The 20,808-nt window shown below is 36.7% G+C and overlaps 1 protein-coding gene and 2 non-coding genes across 3 annotated transcripts; 2 read left to right on the top strand and 1 right to left on the bottom strand.

The window, feature by feature from the left end:
• Positions 1-9,362: 9,362 nt before the first annotated feature.
• LOC120142756 (thioredoxin-like protein YLS8) lies at positions 9,363-11,536 on the bottom strand. Its single transcript, XM_039157266.1, has 2 exons — positions 11,308-11,536; positions 9,363-9,863 (listed from the first exon to the last, which is right to left on the bottom strand). The coding sequence occupies exons 1-2, from the start codon at positions 11,425-11,427 to the stop codon at positions 9,555-9,557; spliced, it is 429 nt and encodes a 142-aa protein (XP_039013197.1). The 5' UTR covers positions 11,428-11,536; the 3' UTR covers positions 9,363-9,554.
• A 4,621-nt stretch (positions 11,537-16,157) lies between these two features.
• Positions 16,158-16,230, top strand: TRNAE-CUC. The gene has a single exon. It is a non-coding gene; the product is annotated as a tRNA-Glu (tRNA).
• Positions 16,231-17,146: 916 nt separating this feature from the next.
• LOC120142930 lies at positions 17,147-17,342 on the top strand. Its single transcript, XR_005517893.1, has one exon. It is a non-coding gene; the product is annotated as a U2 spliceosomal RNA (small nuclear RNA).
• Positions 17,343-20,808: the final 3,466 nt, after the last annotated feature.

The raw sequence follows: 20,808 nt of genomic DNA, 5'->3' as shown, positions 1-20,808 counted from the left end.
CCTTGTGATGGATATCATGCCGTCCTATAGCTGTCTTTTGGGAAGGCCGTGGATTCATCAGGCAGGTGCAGTACCCTCCACGTTGCACCAGAAAGTTAAATTTGTCATTGACGGGGCCTTGGTAATTATCAACGTTGAGGAAGATATCGTGGCAAGCGTGACCACGGAGGCTCCATACATCGAAGTAGACGAGGAAGAGGTAGAATGTTCGTTCCGCTCCTTGGAGTTTGTGAATGCCACATTTGTGGCAGAAGGAAAGAGAATCCCAAGACCTCGACTCTCCAAATGCACAAGGATGGAGATCAAGCAAACCCTAGGTCGAGGCGCCAGAACCGGGAGAGGTTTTGGGAAATATTTGCAAGGGATGATCAATCCTGTCATTCCTATCCCAAAATCAGACCAATTTGGGCTCGGTTTTCAGCCCGGTTATCATGAAAAGAGAAAGGAAATCCAAAAGAACCGGGAGAGAAGGTTAGCTAGATTGACTGGAAACGAACTCCAATGGAAGCCTATGACATTCCCGCCGCTTTTCAGAACATTCAAGTCAGGTGGTTATGTGTTTGAGACCACCACATCCGAGTTAGAAACGGCTCTGGAAGATCTGAACGTTAATGCCGTGACCACAGAAGATGTTGACAACGGAGATAGATATGGGATATGCCTTCTGCCACATGGGTTTGTGCCTAGCAGTTGGTCGGTGGAAGAACTACCTGTGGTTTACAAGAATCTTTCAGAGTAATATTCGAACTATCCCTATTTGCCTATACCCGGGGCAATAGGTGATCTTTTGTAAGGGTGAATAAATATTTTGTTTAAGTTTAATAAAGGATGCATTTTTTCTTTTCCACGGCAAACAAAATTTTCTTTTATTTATTATCTATCTCCCTCATTCCAGTACTTCATTTCCAGTTACTCTCAAAGTTAGTTCTTGACCATTCCGTGTGGGATATTATCCTCTCACACATACATATCTTCCTCCTTTCAGGTTCCCAGATAACGATAATGTGGGCACTAATGACCCTGATCCGGAGGTGGATTTTGAATCAACCATTTGTCTTGGGGAATTTGAAGAATGCGATAATGAAGAAGAGTACAACTTGCCTACCGAATTGTTGAGAATGATAGAAAAAGAAGAAAAGCAAATACTGCCACATGAGGAGGCGATCGAAATCTTAAATTTGGGCACTGAGGAAGATCGAAAGGAGGTTAAAATCGGTACAACTCTTTCGACTGAAGCAAGAAAAAACCTGATAGCCTTACTTCAGGAGTACGAAGATGTGTTTGCTTGGTCGTATCAAGACATGCCGGGACTAGACACAGATATGGTAGTTCACAAACTACCAATCAAACCAGAATTCAAACCAGTGCAGCAAAAACTGAGAAGAATGCGACCAGAAATGCTTCTTAAGATCAAGGAAGAAGTCAAGAAGCAATTTGATGCCGGTTTTCTCCAAGTGGCCAAATACCCTGAGTGGGTGGCCAACATAGTGCCTGTGCCGAAAAAGGACGGGAAAGTACGCATGTGTGTCGATTACCGGGACCTTAATAAGGCCAGTCCCAAGGACAACTTTCCTCTGCCACACATAGACACTCTGGTGGACAATACGGCCGGGAACGCCTACTTTTCATTCATGGATGGATTTTCGGGGTACAATCAGATAAAGATGCATCCCGAAGACATGGAGAAGACCACTTTCGTCACAATGTGGGGAACTTTCTGTTACAAAGTGATGCCTTTCGGATTAAAGAATGCTGGGGCAACATATCAGAGAGCTATGGTGACCCTGTTCCATGACATGATGCACAAAGAAATCGAGGTTTATGTCGACGACATGATTGTCAAGGCAGAGACCGAGAGTGAACATGTCAAGAATCTGAGGAAGCTCTTCCAGAGATTGAGAAAGTTCCAGCTGAGACTAAACCCTAGCAAGTGTACCTTCGGGGTAACATCTGGAAAACTACTAGGCTTTATAGTCAGCAGGAGAGGTATACAGGTCGATCCTGATAAGGTTAAGGCTATCCAGAATCTACCTCCACCACGAACCCAAAAAGAAGTCCGAGGTTTTCTGGGCAGACTAAACTACATAGCTCGGTTCATCTCTCAGTTAACCGACAAATGTGACCCCATCTTTCGTCTCCTCCGAAAGAATAGCCCTGGAGCATGGGATAAAAACTGTCAGATTGCATTTGAGAAGGTAAAAGAGTACTTGTCTCACACTCCTGTCCTGATGTCCCCTATCCCAGGAAAACCTCTGTTTTTGTATCTCTCCATATTCGAGAACTCCATGGGGTGTGTTCTGGGCCAACACGATGAGTCTGGGAAGAAGGAAAGAGCCATCTACTACTTAAGCAAGAAGTTCACCGATGGCGAGGTCCGATATCCTCCTATTGAGAAGGTTTGTTGTGCCCTGATATGGGCTACAAAAAGACTTCGACAATACATGTTGTATCACACCACTTGGCTGATTTCCAAGTTAGACCCACTAAAATACATGATGGGTGTACCTGCTCTATCCGGAAGGTTAGCCCGATGGCAGATGCTTTTGTCTGAATTTGACATCGAATACGTGAGCCAAAAAGCGGTAAAAGGCAGCGCCATATCCGATTTTTTGGCAAGCAGAACTGATGAGAGCTATGAGCCGCTGGACTTTGATTTCCCAGATGAGGACTTAATGGCCATATCTTTAGAGGAAGCAAGCATTTCAACGGACGGTTCCTGGAGAATGCACTTCGATGGGGCATCAAACGCACTAGGACATGGCATCGGAGCAATTTTAATCTCCCCAGAAGAGAGTCACTACCCATTTACCAGCAGACTGAACTTTGATTGCACCAATAACATGGCAGAATATGAAGCATGTGTCTTGAGAATTCGGGCTGCACTAGGGCAAAATATAAAGACTTTACGGGTGTATGGAGACTCAGCCTTAGTAATCTATCAGCTCCGAGGAGAGTGGGAAACCAAGGATATAAAGCTGTTAGAATACCGAAAGCTAGTGTTAGATTTGCTCGAAGAGTTCGACGAAGTTACCTTCCACTACGTGCCTAGAGAAGAAAATCAGATGGCTGACGCTTTAGCTACCTTGGCAGCCGCATTCAGGGCTGGTGGGGAGTCTGAAATGATGCCAATTAACATGCAGTCGTATGAGTACCCAGCTCATTGTTACCAAATTGAAGAAGTAAAAGATACTAAGCCTTGGTATTACGACATTCTGCAGTATATCAAGCATCAGAGTTATCCAGAAAAAACCACTGAAATCGAGAAGAGAACCCTTAGAAGGATGGCAGCTGGATACGTCCTTGACGGAGAGGTTTTATACAAGAAAAGCCATAACCAAGTTCTGTTAAGGTGCGTCGATGCCAAAGAGGCAAAAATGATAGTGGAAGAAGTACATGATGGAGTTTGTGGAGCACATGCAAATGGGCATATGATGTCAAGACAAATAATGAGATGCGGATATTTTTGGTCCTCGCTGGAAAGCGATTCATCAACTATGCTAGGAGATGTCATAAATGTCAGATTTATGGAGACAAGATAAATGTTCCACCCCATCCGCTTCATGTAATGACGTCACCATGGCCTTTCTCTGTGTGGGGCATGGACGTTATCGGGCAAATCTATCCGAAGGCTTCGAATGGTCACCGTTTCATTCTCGTAGCAATTGATTATTTCACGAAATGGGTAGAGGCTGCATCATACGCCAGTGTCACTCAATCCACGATTTGCAAGTTTCTGAAGAAAGAAATTATATGTCGGTATGGTCTACCCGAAAGGATTATCACCGATAACGCAACAAACTTGAACAACAAGATGATGAGTGCTGCTTGCGAACAGTTCAACATAAAACATCACAATTCCACTGCTTACAGACCAAAAATGAACGGAGCAGTAGAAGCAGCAAACAAAAATATTAAGAAGATAGTGGAAAAAACAACTGAAACTTACAAGGACTGGCATGAGAAGTTGCCTTTTGCTTTGTTCGCTTATCGAACCTCGGTACGTACATCGACTGGGGCAACTCCATTTTCACTAGCCTATGGAATGGAAGCAGTGCTACCCATTGAAGTCGAGATTTCGTCTCTCAGGGTCTTGTCAGAAGTCAAACTAGATGATCCAGAGTGGACACAATCCAGATATGATCAGCTTAATCTGATAGATGAAAAAAGACTGAAAGCCATTCATCATGGTCAAATCTATCAGAAACGAATGATCCGAGCACATGACAAAAAGGTGCGCCCGAGAATATTCCGTGAAGGGGATCTAGTGCTAAAAAGAATTTGGCCAGTCCAGAAAGATTTCCGCGGAAAATGGACGCCAAATTGGGAAGGACCTTATGTCGTGAAGAAGGCTTTCTCCGGAGGAGCCCTTATCCTGGCTGAAATGGACGGACCTGAGCTGCCACATCCCATTAACTCGGACGCCGTCAAGAAATACTTCGCTTAGGATGAAAACCCGAGAGGGAGTCCTAAGTTGAAAAAAAAAAAAGTGTTTAGGGTGAAAACCCGAAAGGGCACCCTAAATTGAAAAAGAAAAAAGAGAAAAAAAGAAGAGAAAATAAGGTTGGTTCAAGATAAAAACCCGAAAAGGGCGTCTTGCAACTAAGGATGGGTCCAAATTGAAAACCCAGAAAGGGCGATTTGGATATCAACAGTGGAAACATCCCGGCACATGAATCTTCCACGAACTCAACAAATCGGAGAAATGTTGCACCCTCCCAAACGTTGTCGCATTTTCAAAGATCCTTTGGCAAAGGCTGCATTCAAAGTCACCAAACGGCTTTTCAACTCAGAAGTGTCCACGTTATCGAGATTTAAGACATTCATTTACACATCATTGTGTATTCGTTTTCTAGAATGTTTGCCATGTATTATTTGTTCTTCTCCTCCCTTATGAATAAAGACCATCTTTCCTCCAATTCCTTCTGAGCATCTTGAATTAGATTTAAACCTAATGGTTTATTTATTTTTATGAAAGATAATCGCATATTACTGTACAAAGATTCATTGAAAAGTACAGGTACCCAGAAGCCGATCAAGGCTCATGCACATGCTTGAGATGGTTGAGGAGCATCTTCAAAAAAAAAAAAATCATCAAACATTTGAAGAATTCAAGATCAGAGATCGGAACTTCAAGCTCAAGAGTCAACAACGACAGGCCACCGGAGATCGAGATTACTCTCTAGAGCCCGTAATAACATATGTTGCCCATACATTTTAGGCATACCTAAGAGCACGACATCCATACCATCGCATATATGCATATCTTTGCAGGTTTTACCCAGAGCCAATTTCAACTTCACAACGAAGGATATTGGACTCCAGACAACGCAAGTTCAACTTCACGACGAAGGGACCGCTGGTTGTCAACAAACATTTCTCAAATTCAGAGCCAATTTCAACTTCACAACGAAGGATATTGGACTCCAGACAACGCAAGTTCAACTTCACGACGAAGGGACCGCTGGTTGTCAACAAACATTTCTCAAATTCAGAGCCAATTTTAACTTCACAACGAAGGATATTAGACTCCAGACAACGTAAGTTCAACTTCACGACGAAGGGACCGCTGGTTGTCAACGAACATTTCTCAAATTTCAGAGCCAATTTCAACTTCACAACGAAGGATATTGGACTTCAGACAACGCAAGTTCAACTTCACGACGAAGGGACCGCTGCTTGTCAACAACAACTTCCCAATCTCAGAGCCAATTTCAACTTCACAACGAAGGATATTGGACTCCAGACAATGCAAGTTCAACTTCACGACGAAGGGACCGCTGCTTGTCAACAAAATTTCATTCAGATTCAATTTCAACTCCACAACGAAGGACATCGGACTCGAAACAACACAATTTGCTCAAGAGTAGATTTCAACTCCACGACGGAGGATATCTAACTCGAAGCCAAACTTCACAACAAAGGACTCATACTCAGAATCTTCCAGTTTTGACTCAACCTCACGACAAGGGAGTCATTTCATGATCGAATTTCAACTCTATGACAAAGGATAGTGGATGTGGATGAAATTTGTGTCTTTTAATCTTTGCTCTATTTTCGTTACACGATAATGAACAAAGAGGGGCAACTGAAGACACTTAAATTCGTCGCTCATAATATATTCATTATGTTATAAGTTATAATATATATATAGTTTATTTACACTTAAATTCGTCCCTTATAATACATACATATATATAATATTATATTATGTTTATTTACATTTTTTTCCCTTCTTTTCTTCTCTCCTTTTACAGGCCCAACAGTAATGGCCCAAATCCACACGCTGACCCAACTGCAATGGAAACCCTAGCAAGCCTTCACTCCATCAGCGCCGCATGGTGCACCCAGCTCTCCCTCACTCGTCTCTCCACAAGCGCCACAGTCCCCACTTGGCACGCCGCTTGTCACGCAACGAACCCACTTTTCTCGGCCTCCAACTTACGTGAATGTGTAGGACACCAACTGCTCAACATAGCCCGGTTCTCTCGGCCACAAGCAACGATGGTGGATGTCAAACAAATAAGAGTAGTTGGGTTTGATTAGGACTCAAGCTAGACCAAAAAAATAGGCATGCATTTTTGTATAAATAGGCATGTAATCAACAGTATTAGGGAGAGATTTTTTTTTTCACACGGTGGATACGAAAGACAACCAGAAAATTATCACACAAATTACACACGAAACATTACGAGAGAGAGGTCACGAAAACATCCCAGAAAACCGAAGCAAACTCAAAGCATTTGTAAACGATTCGCATAGAAATAAAGAGGTAGTGATTCGTTTTACCTTTGTTCGTTCATCTCTTCCTTTGCATGTCGTTTTGTGCTTAAGGTTTGGCTTGAAAACAGTCAAAAATGGAAGGCCGAGGACCCGGGGAGGGGCTTTTTGAGAGGATCTTGCCAGATCCACCCTCCCGAGGCCATTTTCTTTAAAAAAAAAGCCATTGTTTTTCTGGAAAGCAAGACCCCGTTCTTCGTTGGTGAAGAACATTCGAGAAAAGGGAGAACATAAGAGATATTTCGGCGAGAGATGAGGATGAAATGAATTTCAAACGTTTGGTTGAGTTAAAAATGAGGGGATCTGCGTGTTTCTGTTATATTAAGGGTAAACTATGCCTTGTGACCCTCTGATTCCTAAAACTTCCATTTTACCCCCCGAATCCGATTTTTTTAGACCCCATCCTCTTTTGAATTCGACCTTCAATCAGGGTTTTCTTTCAATTTAGTCATGTTGCTTCGTTTTTTTATTTTATAATAATAATTATTATTATTTTTAATATTATTACTTTATATATATATATATACGTATTTCATATTTTATTTTTATATTAATACTTTTTGTTGTGTTTTACAATTTGCTATATATGTATATATTATTTTAATTTAACTATTACTATTATCTTCTTTTTACTAATTTATATATATATATATATATATTTACGTTATTATTATTATATACGTATACCTTTTTTTTATTGATTATTTTTGCTTAATGTTATATTTTAATATATATGTATATACTGTTTTACAAATTATTATATATGTATATATTATTTTAATTTAACTATTACTATTATCTTCTTTTTACTAATTTATATATATATATATATATTTACGTTATTATTATTATATGCGTATACTTTTTTTATTTGATTATTTTTGCTTAATGTTATATTTTAATATATATGTATATACTGTTTTACAAATTATATATATGTATATTATTTTTTAATTTAACTATTACTATTATCTTCTTTTTACTAATATATATATATATTTACGTTATTATTATTATACGTATACTTTTTTTTTCTTTTGATTATTTTTGCTTAATGTTATATTTTAATATATATGTATATATATATATATATGTATATACTTATAATAGTTTATTTATATATCTATTATTATTATGTGTACATTTCAAACGTTTTATTCGATTACCTTTTTCTTTACTTTGTTTTTATTTCTTTGATGATCATCTTTTTATTCATTGTATTTATTTATTCGTTGGTTGTATGTAGATTATTAATATTTCATTTATTTATTTTACTCTGCTTATTAACCCCTTTTTTTTCTCTATTTTTATCTTCATTCTTGTTTCCTTTATTTTTCATTTTTTTTGTTTTCGTTCTTTAACGTCTGTATTGTTAAGGGAATTTCAATCAATCAAGGGTAAGTAGTTCAGATCGATGTTTTACCTTTCAATTTAACTTTCAATTCTCTTAATTAAAGACAACTGGAAATTACATAGTACCGAAAGGGCGGTTCAAGGGTGCTAATCCTTCCTTGGCTGTAATCGACTCCCGAGCCCGACATATTTCCGGTAAGACGCAGATCAGGTAAGAAATAGGGTATCCGATCAACCCATTTATTTTTAAATAAATGATCGGTGGCGACTCCTAATTCATTTTCCTAAGTCGAAGCCCAATTTCGGGCCCAATCGAAAGACGGTTGCGACAACGTGGTTACGGATGTTACGAATATTATGCAATATGAATGTGATATTATCATAAATATTAATGATTAATAAAATATGATACAAAGATTTTTTTAATGCTTATGTGATGATCGTATTTTATAAATATGAAACGGTCCTGATTGCATCAAAACGATAGAAATGGTTCCGGATAGATGATTGTGTCGAAGAATGACCAGTTTCAAAGACAAGTCTAGTGGTGGAACAGCGACCATGCCAGTTCCGGTATACTCCAATTCCTCGGAAGCAGCTCGCGGTACAAGCTATTGGTCGACAGATTCAAGATTTCAAGTACCACAATGGCGAATTTCGGGTTATATTAACGGGGACTAGTACAACTCCGGTGAAACGATTGTTAGACAACTCTAGCCTTTCTAAATGGTGCAGTTCGTAAAGAGGAATCCGAATATTACCCGAAAACTGATTGGAGGCACTGAATCCATCCAGCTGAGGGAGGATTTCATCAGTCTCAAATGGCAGACGGCCATCAAAATGATTGTCAAAGATATCGGACAGGCCGTAGTAATCGTCGAGTTCTTCAGGGCATTGACCAACAAAACAATGCGGTCCTCTCCTCATCCATACAAGCATGGCTGAATCCAGTGCTGCAGTATCATCGATATTTCTTTAAAAAATATTTTCCGTTGCCGAGACTTGGACCAGGGTCTCTCGGGTGAAAGCCTAGTATCCAATCAACTAGACTACAACGGAATGCTGAAATTGTTTCTTAATTAATATAGTTGTAAATACATAATGTAGACAAGAACCAATCCAAAATAGATGTTTCAAACTTTTGGAGCAATCTTCATTCCCTCTTTCTAAACAATTGACAACATGCCATTGTAAGTAGAAAAAATGTTTATTCAAGTACAAGGTGCTAAAAATAAACAAGCATCATAAGAGGACATAAAATATATGTTCCATTGTTTAAAACATTGTTCCAATGTTTATTCAATCCATGCAAGCATTGTAAACCGAAACACATCTAAATACATAGTTGATAACGAAATAGTCAGCATCAAATTTGCAAACGATGACCGTAAATCTTCATGGTCAGCTACAAGTTGAGAGAGTATTCAGTAGCGGTACTTCGTAGAGTAATCTTTTGGAGCAATCACCAGACCACGACCTTTCCTTGCCCCACGGTATACAGTCTCGATGATGTCTATGAACTCCTGTTTGTCCTTGAGAGCCCAGTTGATCTTGTTGTTATTACCAGTGCCAAGATCAATCATAATGTGCTTGTTTCTGAAAAAGAACATAACCGTTGATGGATCATACAGCTCATACATTGTGTTAAAATCAGGAACTTCTGTTATGTCTACAAGATAAATCACAGCAAAGTTCTTTATTGTCTCAGCAACCGAAGCAAGCACCTCATCCATCTGAAAATGAAAATAATTGACCACGAGTTAAGCGTAAGTAGAACAATAACACTATTTTCATTCCAGAGGAAGCAAAAAGGCAAGCCAATCGTAAATTCAATAAATACTTTCAGAAAAATGATGTTTCCAGATATGCAGCACAAAGAAAAACAAGACATGGAATGCGATAAAAAGTTATTGAAGCCTATGCACTTAGAGAAACAGAAACAAACTAAAAATCCATTCAAACCCAGCCGCCAAATATAACTACGATCCATGTAATTTTTCTTCCACTATTCCTATCAGGTACCAAGTTCAGTCTTCGAGGAATGGACCAGAGGGCTAATAAATGAAATGAGGAAGCTATTATGTTACTAAAAGAGAAAGTAGACTGACTACTTCATTGTCATAATTCAACTTTTGTTTCAGTTTGTTAATCGGAACAAAACCCCAGAATATCAAAACAGTAACTCATCATCGGAAACACTCTGCATGTCCTTTTCACTTACTTGGAGAAGATTTCTAACTCCCAACTCAGCCTAAGCGTTGGCTCAGGGACAAGATGGCAGTTGGAATTTCACAAGCCATGTTCAAAAAATGGTTCGTGTAGCATTGAAATTTTATGAATTGCTTGTAATTCCGTAAGGAATCAAAATCGGGCAAGAATATCACATAGCAATTAGCAACCTATTTGACCTCTTGCATTCTACTAAATAGAATTCTTAAAACAAATTAGCCAACCAGCCACACCCGCACAAGTTCATTAAACTTATAAAACAAAACCAGGCACCTTTCTTTAGAAATTCTTTCAACTTAATGAACATTACAGAAGCAGCAGATGTCAAGAACCTAGATCAAGCACCTTTCCTGAACCAAATCTTATTTGTGATCATTCAAATAACGCAAAGAAGCATGCTTGCCAGCAGGAATGGACTGAGGGGGTGCAGGGGGGCGATCGCATCCCTGAAATTTTATAATTTCGCAACCCTAAACTTCTAATATACTTACTAAAGGTTTGCACCGCCTGAAATAAAATCCTACGCCATCCCTGATTGCCAGCAGCTCAAAGGATTGAAGACCAAGCCAAGGGCATATCAAAAAATAAATATCAAACCAATTTGAAGAAAAAAGAACACTATTACTAGTATACTGGAGAGACCCATCACCCCTGTGAATATCTCAGTTTCTAGTTGCTTAATTATTCGATAAAAATAATCAGTTTTTCTTTCCAACTTGACGTTGTTCTCGAATTTCAATCACACTCTTCTTCAAATTTGACAAAAAAAACTTCAAATCTACAATGAACATAGGACTTATTGTTACTTTACCTATTCTATGAAAATATCTAAAATAAATTCTATGAACAACATAATCCAGGAAGGGCATGAGATAATTCCCATGGTCGAACTAAAATTAATAAAGCGATTGAGATAATAAAGAGAAAGGGGAGAACGATGAAGGGAACCTGCATGCAAGTTTCGTCCCAGTCGTGTCCGAATCGGATGACGACGAGACGCTCTTCCTCGGCGAGGATGGCCTGATCTACGGCCCATCCTGAGTGCAGATGTGGTAGTAGATACGACATCGTTGAATCGTTAAACCCACTTGAAGACTAAATTTCCTTCTTCGCTGATGATGTAATCTATTTTGCTCTAAAAAAATTGGATATCAAACCCTAATTTCTAAACCACAGCGCTTTGAATTGTCGAGCAGTATATATAGCAAAAAAGGCACCCGAAGTCCCTGAACTTTTAAAATAAAATTAGTGTGGCCCTGCTCCTATTTTTTTGGATCAATGTGGTCCTTTAACTCTGAAAAAATAATGTGATTCTTTGATCAAAGGTTATGTTAATTCTTAGTGTTATAAATTGATAAATTACACCATTAATCATTTAACTATTTTCTTTTCTTTTATTTTAGTCAGTAAACTCTACAAGTTTTCAATTTTAAAAACTCTAAAATTTCAGGGACTAATGTTGTATTTAACCATTTTATTTTAAACATAAATCCCACCTCTCCTAAATCACAACCCCATCCGGCCGGCACCGGCACCGGCACCGTCACCATTGAAGCAGGTTTCTTAGACCAAGCAATCACCATTCTCTGAGGGTTGATGGTTGATAAAGATTAACAGAATATTTTTTTTTAAAGAAAATGGGATGATAAGGCAAAAAACGAATCAGAAATAGGGCAAAAGAAAGACGGAGATAGCTTAAACGGCGACGGTGAAGAATTAAAACAGGGTAGCTGCCCTGCCATTTTTTTACCAACTCCACCAGGCCATAGGGGGTTGGGTATAAACTGAAAATCTATGAGCCATAGAAAAATATAAAATCAATCTGAAATTCAGAGTTGGAATTTGCAAATCAATTTAATCGCTTAAAGAAATGGCGTTGACGATATAGGATACATTCTATATATCACACGGATCACCCATGCTGTCGATGGACGAGTCGAATCCCGCGAAGCATTTCTTGCAGTCATGGAAGGACAAAGTGTTTTCCCCAAAAGCCAAACCCAAATCTCTAATCGGCATTTCCATTTCCATGCAAGAGAACAGTCATTTTTAGATTGTTGTTTCACACCAAGGGAAGAAGAAAGTGATGGATTTTGAGTTCCATTTCTCTGTCAAATCATAAGCTTTAAGGAAATGAACAATTATTAAAAATTATAGGAGGGAAAGAAGAAGAAGAAGAAGTCCGCGGGGAGGGGGAGATTGTAGGAAGAAGAAGAACCGGGGGGGGGGGGACTTTATTTTTAAATAAATACTTTTAGAGTTGAGTGACTAAAATAGAAGAGAATAAAATAGTTGAGTGATAAATGCTATAATTTTCCCAATTTATAACAACAGTAGTGACCAAAATATAAGAGAAGAAAATAGTTGAGTGATTAAAAATGTAATTTACCCAATTTATAACACCAAGAATTAATGGAACCGTTTGGTTAATGATGAAAAACGTTGGTCAAATAACCACGTTAAGTTCTTTTATCGAGTTGGAAGATCACATTGATCCCAAAAATAAGATGAAAGTCATGTTAGTTTTATTTGTAAGTTAAGTGACCTCGAGTGCCTTTTTACCTATATTTTATCACTCAACTTTCTTCTATTTTTATTTCAACCACTAAAGTTTATCTTTTGTTTAATTCATTCATTAATTTTTTGATTTATTCTTATTTAGTCACTATTCCTTCGAATACTTAATGGCGTTATAACTACATATATATTTTTAAAAATTATAAAATGAAATGAAATTTTATTTTATTAAAAATTAGTTTTGGATTCTCTTTGATTTCTCAATTATATAATATCTTCTCTCAAACCCTAATGATAAAGAGTTTAAGGAAGACAAACCAAACTGTACATCTTGATTTCACGCTGATCAGATGTTGAATATTATAGATTATAGTGATTTGAAGTTTCATGAGTTTTGAATTTATGATTAAATTTTAAAGTGATTTGAGTAAAATCTAAATTGATAGAGTGATATGAGATAATATGATGAGTTGTCGATATCTCGAGTGAACAAAAAAGACGTCGAAGAATTATAATTATAACGTTGACATGGCATAAAGATTAAATTGTAAAGTAAAATTCTTTGAAGGAATAAGATTGAATCAATAAAAAAGAAAGAAAAATAGGAAAATGAAGTGAATGACGCATGAATTTAATGTCAATAAAAATATTTCACATAAGAAGACGTGATCGCTATGTCACTCTTTCATTTGTTTTAACATTTGATTGAACAAAATTGAAGCAGATCGAAAACTTTAATGATTAAATTATAAAACTTTAAAATTTAATAATCAAAATAGGATAAATTTATTAGACTGATTATTTATTTTAAATTTTAGGGTAAATGATATGTTTAGTACCTAAACTATCACTTTCGGTCAGTTTCAGTATATAAACTTTCAAAATTTTCAAAATCATACATAAAGTTTAACTTTTGTTTCATTTTTGCACCCCACCGTTAAATATTTATTGTCAAGTTTTTGGAAAAATTAAAAGTTTAGTTACTAAAACGGATCAAAACTGATGGTTAAGGTATAATTTTGAAAAAACTGAAAGTTATGGGTACTAAAATGGACCAAAACTAATAGTTTAGATACCAAACGTTAGGTATGATTTTGAAAAAATTAAAAGTTTATGTACTAAAATGAACCAAAACTAATAATTTAGATACTAAATATACCGTTTACATTAAATTTTATTATATCGAGTCAAATCAAATATATTTATTCGCTTTTATATTTAAATTTGAATATAATTATTTTTAATAGTATGTTACATATTAATTTCAATAAAAACGACTCAGTAATCATATACGATATATATATATTCTTTTTTTCACATATGTAAATAAAATTTGAAATATTAAGGAGATACTGGATTCTATTAAGGAGCTGGTTAGGCTTAAATGTATAGATAGACTGCGGATGATTGACCATTCTTTGTGTATTACATGGAAGATCGCTTAGAGTATTTGATTTTTTTTAGATATTCTTACGTTGTATTTTGTAGCAGCTTTTACTGCTTTTCTTGAGTAATAAAGTTTCAAATTATCTAATAAATAAAATATTATTTAATAAATTAATATATAATATATTAATGATATTATAAAAGAATAATTTTGTAGCATAAAATATTGATAAGAATATAACAAAGTTAAATAATTGATAAAAAGATACAATTTGTAAAGACTCATTGATACAATATTAAATAATAAAATAGAAATTAAAAGATTAAATTAAAATATATTGTTAAAATATATTTTACGTTGATCGAGGAAAATTACGTTCAGATTTAATAAAAACTAAATTTAAAATGAAGAAATAAAAGATTAAATGTCAAAAAATTAAAAATTTTGAGTCCAATTAAATAAATCAAATCAATAACAAAAGGTCAAAAGACCCGTGATTCGTGAAGAACCGTAGAGTAGCAAAACGTATGGGATCATAGCTCAACTAGGCTCTTTCTTGACACTCAAATAACAATCCCTTCAACTCCAATTCAGGCTTTTAATCCCACTTTCTTCTCCTTCTTCTTCGCTATTGGCTTCTCTAGCCCTCAACGGAGACGCTAGCTTCTTCTCTATGTAAAACAACCCACAGCGGCGGCGCAGTCAAATTTTGCGGTGTTAGCGCCGTCTCTGTTCTCGGTTTCCCCTCGCAACAGCTCAAAATCCAAGCTCTTCCTGGTTCAAAGAGAAAACAGAGCTTTGGGGTCATAAAAGCTTCTCTTGCCAAGACTGAAGTTGCACTTCTCAGAATTGGTACTAGAGGAAGGTACATTCTTTGACCTTAGTAATGTGGATCGTCGATGCCTCGTGGTTGTTGAATTATAATTCTCGAAAGTGTTATTTTTTGTTTCGATTTTTGTTAAAATACTTGGATTGTTACTCTTGGTTTAACTTGTTTTCAAGAACCCAGTTTTGGTTTTGGCTTAATTTCGTGAATTACTAATCTAATTTCTGTAGTTTTTGTAGTTTTTTTTTTGTATGCATACATACATCTTAAAGTCAATTCAAATCGTTCTATCCGTTGTTAATTATTTTGTTATTGAATTTTTATAAGCTTCAATTGACAGTCTCATTTCATTTGGCTGGAAAAAAGTATCATTTTAAGATTCATTTCTTGGTAAAATTCGAGGGGACTTTTTATTGTTGTTGTTGTTTATGTTACGTTGAAGCTATCTTGAATGTCTTCTAGCTATTTATGTTCTTTACGAATATGTATGTTGCAGTTCCTGAAACATCAAGGAAGGGCTCATATATCTTCAAAGACATGGTTTCGACGGGGAAGGATGCCGGTGAAGAACTTCTTTCTAGAGCGGGTCCAGGCTTCTTTGATTCTTGAGTAATTTATGAATAATCAAGGGTTTGGGTTCATTCATTTTCCTGAGCTTTTATTGGTTACAGTATATGGATAGGTAGCATTTTCATTCTTTCCATTACATGTTGAAACAGAAGATCCAAATTGGCACTCTTTTCTTTTCCAAGTTTAACACTTGCTTTTGGGTGCATCATGAGAGTGGTCATGTAATTCCTGGGTTCATTTTAACACAATATCACTTGATTTTGGCTTGTGAACTTCAATTGCCATCTTCTGCCAATTCAATATAGACTGTTTCCTTATGTACCATGTATATCGATGTGTTTTGGTTTTACAATGCTTGCATGGATGCGGAGGATACGCAGTCTCAGGTCTGAGAGTCCGAAACATATATTTTAGGTGCTCCTGTGTGTTTGGTTTGGAATGATTCTTGCCTACAAAATGTATCTGACAAAGATATTGATCAAGAAGTATTTTCGAAATTCTGTTGTAGTCTAGTTGGTTAGGATACTCGGCTCTCACCCGAGAGATTCGGGTTCAAGTCCCAGCAACGGAATATATTTTTTTCTTTCAATTTCTATGCCTTTTGTTGATTAATACAATTTATCTTGTTTCATACATTCATTATCGGGAATGGAAATGTCCTTAACTGCTCCAACAAAAGGTTGTTACTTTTCCTCGCTTGGCCTAAGGCTTCCTTCAGCATTAAAGTCACTCCCTGAATTACAAAAAATTGATAATGCATCCAAACAAAAGTTTAGCAGAATCCGCTCCGGTGACAATCGAAGATCATCGGGAGTTACACGACCAGATTAAATCAGGAAAATGCACAGAGAAACGATATTAAACCCATCACACTAATATTGTAGGTCAATCACATTGTTAGTAGATGAACAAGTGATATATTGCTCATACTTTGCTTCAGAAGGCATCCAGATGGTAATTGTCAGATTGGTCAATCTTTAATCGAGCATTATGGATATTGGTTTGGTCTGAGAAATCAATTAATGACCATGGATCGTAACTGCTCTAGTTGAAGTGAAATGCTCCAAGCTCCTGTTATCAGCAGTTTCACACCCACACGCGGATGCCTTCACCGACGAGCTTTGAGAAAACATCACCACTCTTGCTTTTCATCCACTTAGGATTCACTTAACATTCTTAAGCGTTTAATCTGCAAAATGATAGTCTAGTATGATATGAGCCTGCATTTTATGTGAAGTTGATAACTTCATTATTTGCTTACGCAAATTGTTGCAATCATCATATGGAAGCTTATGAGTTGGATTGGAAGATCAAATCTCGAATTTCATGTGTTAGTTTCTGGATACAGGAAGAAAGAATTGGCTGTAAAATCAAAGGTGTTCATCCCTGAGTTTCTGAATATATTGCGTAATCCCACATGGTTTGAATACAAAGAAACGAGGGTAGGAAGGAGCTTATAAAAGGAGCCGGATTGGAGTTGAGAAGTCATACCTTTCTCGGCCTTTTGGCTAAGATCAAGTGTAGTATCTGTTCTTATCAGTTTAATATCTGATACGTGGGCCATCGGCCCACATGATATTAAATTTATTTTTTGAGGGGGAGTGTCCATCACAGTAGCTTGCTACTGGGACTCTCGAGCGTCGCCCAAGCGTTGCAATAAAGCTCGGGCCTGGCGCACCCCACCCAATTTTAGTTAAATATTATGTTAGGGATGGCAAAGAAAATGTGCTTAATGGTTGATTCGGTGGTCTCTGTTATTGTTTCTGACGAAAGGATATATACCCCACATTTTTACAGGTATATTTCCACCGTGGGCACGATTAGGTTATAGATCCTATTCAATATTTCCAGCTCATACATTCGAAGGTAACCGTAACAATTATAATTTAATCTTCTTGAGTGTAATTATTAGGAGTGTTTAAATTAACTGTAACCGTTGATTGGCGTAAATGTTATATTTTACAGTTAATTAACTTTAACAAAAATCTTGTTTTCCAACACAAAAATATGGAGAACATAAAGAATATGTCTAGAAACTAACACAGTTCATTATTAACATGAATAACAATGAAATTACAAGAGCGAAGGTCTCATATTTGTTTGTGTGTTTAGGTTCAGGGTTCTATAAGAATGTTCATTGTCGTTACTTTTTTAAAACAAATTCAGGATTATATAGATCGACTACCAAAAAACGTATTTTAAAACAATTTTAACTTTAAAAAAAGAAATTAAGAAAAATCATTTTAAAGACAAAAAAATAGTCTACGTTAACCAGATATTCGTTTTTAAGGGCTCGGGAGTCTGTTACACGTGGGGAAGGGTAAGTTACCCCACAACGCCCAAACTTGATACCTTATCACTTATTCGTTGTCGTAATGGTAGAATTTGTAAATTTGAGTCGAAACTTAAAATATGATCATTTTTATTGAACAACGACTAATTTATTTCGAATTGCTTTTTTTTGTTTATAAAAGAACTTTCACTATTTCGAGAAGAGATAACGGGATTCGTACATCCTCCAATGGAAACTTTATCCTATCTCTCTCTTTCTCTATACAAGAATGATCCCTTTCTTTATTTAGAACCATACATTGAACTTGACTCGAATATAAATGTAGTCAAATAAAATGACGTACCAGAAACATAGGTATTGTCGTTATTAATAAAATAATGATTTAATTATTGTTTTTTTTTATCAAAACATACTCAATTTATCTCAAGTTCGCTTTTCGCTCGAATTTCGTCTTCAATCGTGCTACTTCCAACAAATTGTACATTTTACGCCCATTCTACGACAAGTGTTCTTGAAAATATTTGAACAAGGACAAGAAACTATTATCAAATAAAATAAGATTTTTATAATAATTTTAAAAAACATTAATTTAGAAGAAAGTAAAATAAAATAAAATATATACATAAATACATAAGGTTCAAAGCATGTTAAATAAATATACATATGAAAGGATTAAAAAATATATAAACAACATAACAAGTACTAAATATGTAATTAACCCATAAAATCTCATATTCAAACCAAAGGCTGTGACTAAATTAAATACATAATTAAATATTTTGAAGTTTAATATCAATCTCAAATCACAACAAAATCAGAATAGAAGAGATAACACCCTGAATAGCAAAACAGCGTACATCAGCCAATGAGCAAATCAAAGAGAAGAGATAACAACCTGTTTTTGCCAATAACCATCTATCATTTTCGTCAAGATATTAAATTATGATATACTATCATAATATATAACAACAATTATATAACGATAATGGTATTACCTAAAATCGTTGTTGTATGATCGCGAATCACGATACTCGCAACAACTACAATATCATCTGTTATAATCACACATATAACTAAAAATACGACCACAACCGTAATTTAATCCTGATTTTTGTATCACATTTCTTCTCCGAAACACTCTTACACTCATCATGTCTTGTATGCAGTGGAACAAGTTAAAAATAGTAAAAACTAGAGGGCCATGGTTAGTTCATAGAACCACAAAAAATGGTGGAATGGTGACCAGTTACCGATTCCTCTCCGACGACGACCGATAAAAGAATAAGCAAAGGGAGAGCCATGGAGAGTCAAGCTACGGACCTGCCAACGGAAAATATCCGAAGGCTGAGCTTATAAAGCAGTATAATCGCTAATCTAGAGAAGCATATGAATTTCATACACACAAGCATGCTTAAGACATGATACTAAGCAGTAGGTACAATCATGATTCCAATTAGTGCTACCTACGTAAGGTCTTCCAATTCTATCTCTCGAATCTACGCCTCATGCTTCCCTCAGTCTTCGCTAAGGGCCTCACCATGAGTATACAAGTACTAAGTCTCTAACCTCATTATCATCCTATAATGCATCAACATGCCAAACACAATGACGATACCAAGTATCGCAGAGACGTCAGTACTATCACTCAATAATAAGTAAGAATCGTGGTGTAGCCCGGGGTCACATAGCATCACTGAACTCACACCTCTTTTGCTTAATAAAGGTACCTTGGGTAGACCTGGGTCACACAGCATCAACATCTCCCAAGTATCTTAGGCGAGGTCCGGGTCACATAGCATCGATACCTTCCAAGTATCTCATGCGAGGTCTGGGTCACATAGCATCTGCACCTCCTAATACCTTAGGCTATGTCCAGGTCACATAGCATCGACACCTTGCCTGGCTAGTCTACTCCTCTTGAGTACTCGGAATGTGTTTGGGTCACATAGCATCAAAACCACGTTCACCTAGCGACTAAAGTGCATCTTGCACTGACTTGGATATATCCGGATATCCTATGCACTCAAGACGATCTTCTTACTGCTAAAGTTACTCAGGTGTCCTCATCGTTTCCCGAACGACACACAAGGGAATAAGTCTTATGGAATCTTACCTCATAAGGCTTTTATGGTTATCACACAATTAATGTTATTATCTCATTGTTATTATAAGGCTTTCATCTAGAGCTAAGCCTTAACACACGTCAACTGATTTCACAAGGCACCAGGCGAAGTAGCTCGATCATTCGCTACTGAACTTATCGAAGTCAGCTGAGGTCATATCCTCTCCACCTGAGACTATCCCGCTCATCCTCTGGTCCACTGGTTATTATGATATTTGCAGTACACTGACTGATCCACTGGTTAGCCCGATACCTGAATCGGGCTCGTAACTGAGTAACGACACTCCTAACGCTCTTATCATAATTCTCCCAATACCCCTTGAAGTAGTGGAAGGACTTATCCATTTTCGGTTCATTGATAATCTCTAATCACCACGCTCTTCGTCGATATTGAATTTGACATGTTTATCTTACTGCTCATCGGTTATCTCATGTACTGATCCTCAATCCCAACCATCTGTATAAGTCCTCGATTGAAAATACTCTAGTGTATTACGCTTAATATGGTTACACCGGTGTAACCTACTCCTACGAGTGTTTTTAGGTATATTGGGTTATTTATGTCCCTCACTGACTAAGTATTAATTAATACATATCGTCCTTAGATCTTACAAACCTTAAATGGGTCAAAAGAACATTCAACAACACTTAGGACCTTTAATGAATACAAATCCATCCTCTTCATTGAGCAAAACAGAGAAGGGATCGATCCTTTATATCGATGGGTCGATCAT

The sequence above is a fragment of the Hibiscus syriacus genome, unplaced genomic scaffold (assembly GCF_006381635.1).
Source record: "Hibiscus syriacus cultivar Baekdansim isolate YM2019G1 unplaced genomic scaffold, ASM638163v2 tig00110831_pilon, whole genome shotgun sequence".
Classification (NCBI taxonomy): domain Eukaryota; kingdom Viridiplantae; phylum Streptophyta; class Magnoliopsida; order Malvales; family Malvaceae; genus Hibiscus; species Hibiscus syriacus.
This window is presented reverse-complemented; position numbering and strand designations above follow the sequence as displayed.

Bases quoted from the DNA above. Each gene is read 5' to 3' on its own strand.
- LOC120142756 (XM_039157266.1), bottom strand. From the start codon at position 11,427: ATGTCGTATCTACTACCACATCTGCACTCAGGATGGGCCGTAGATCAG. The intron at 9,864-11,307 runs GTTCCCTTCATC...TTTCATTTTCAG, and splicing joins GGGACGAAACTTGCATGCAG to ATGGATGAGGTGCTTGCTTC.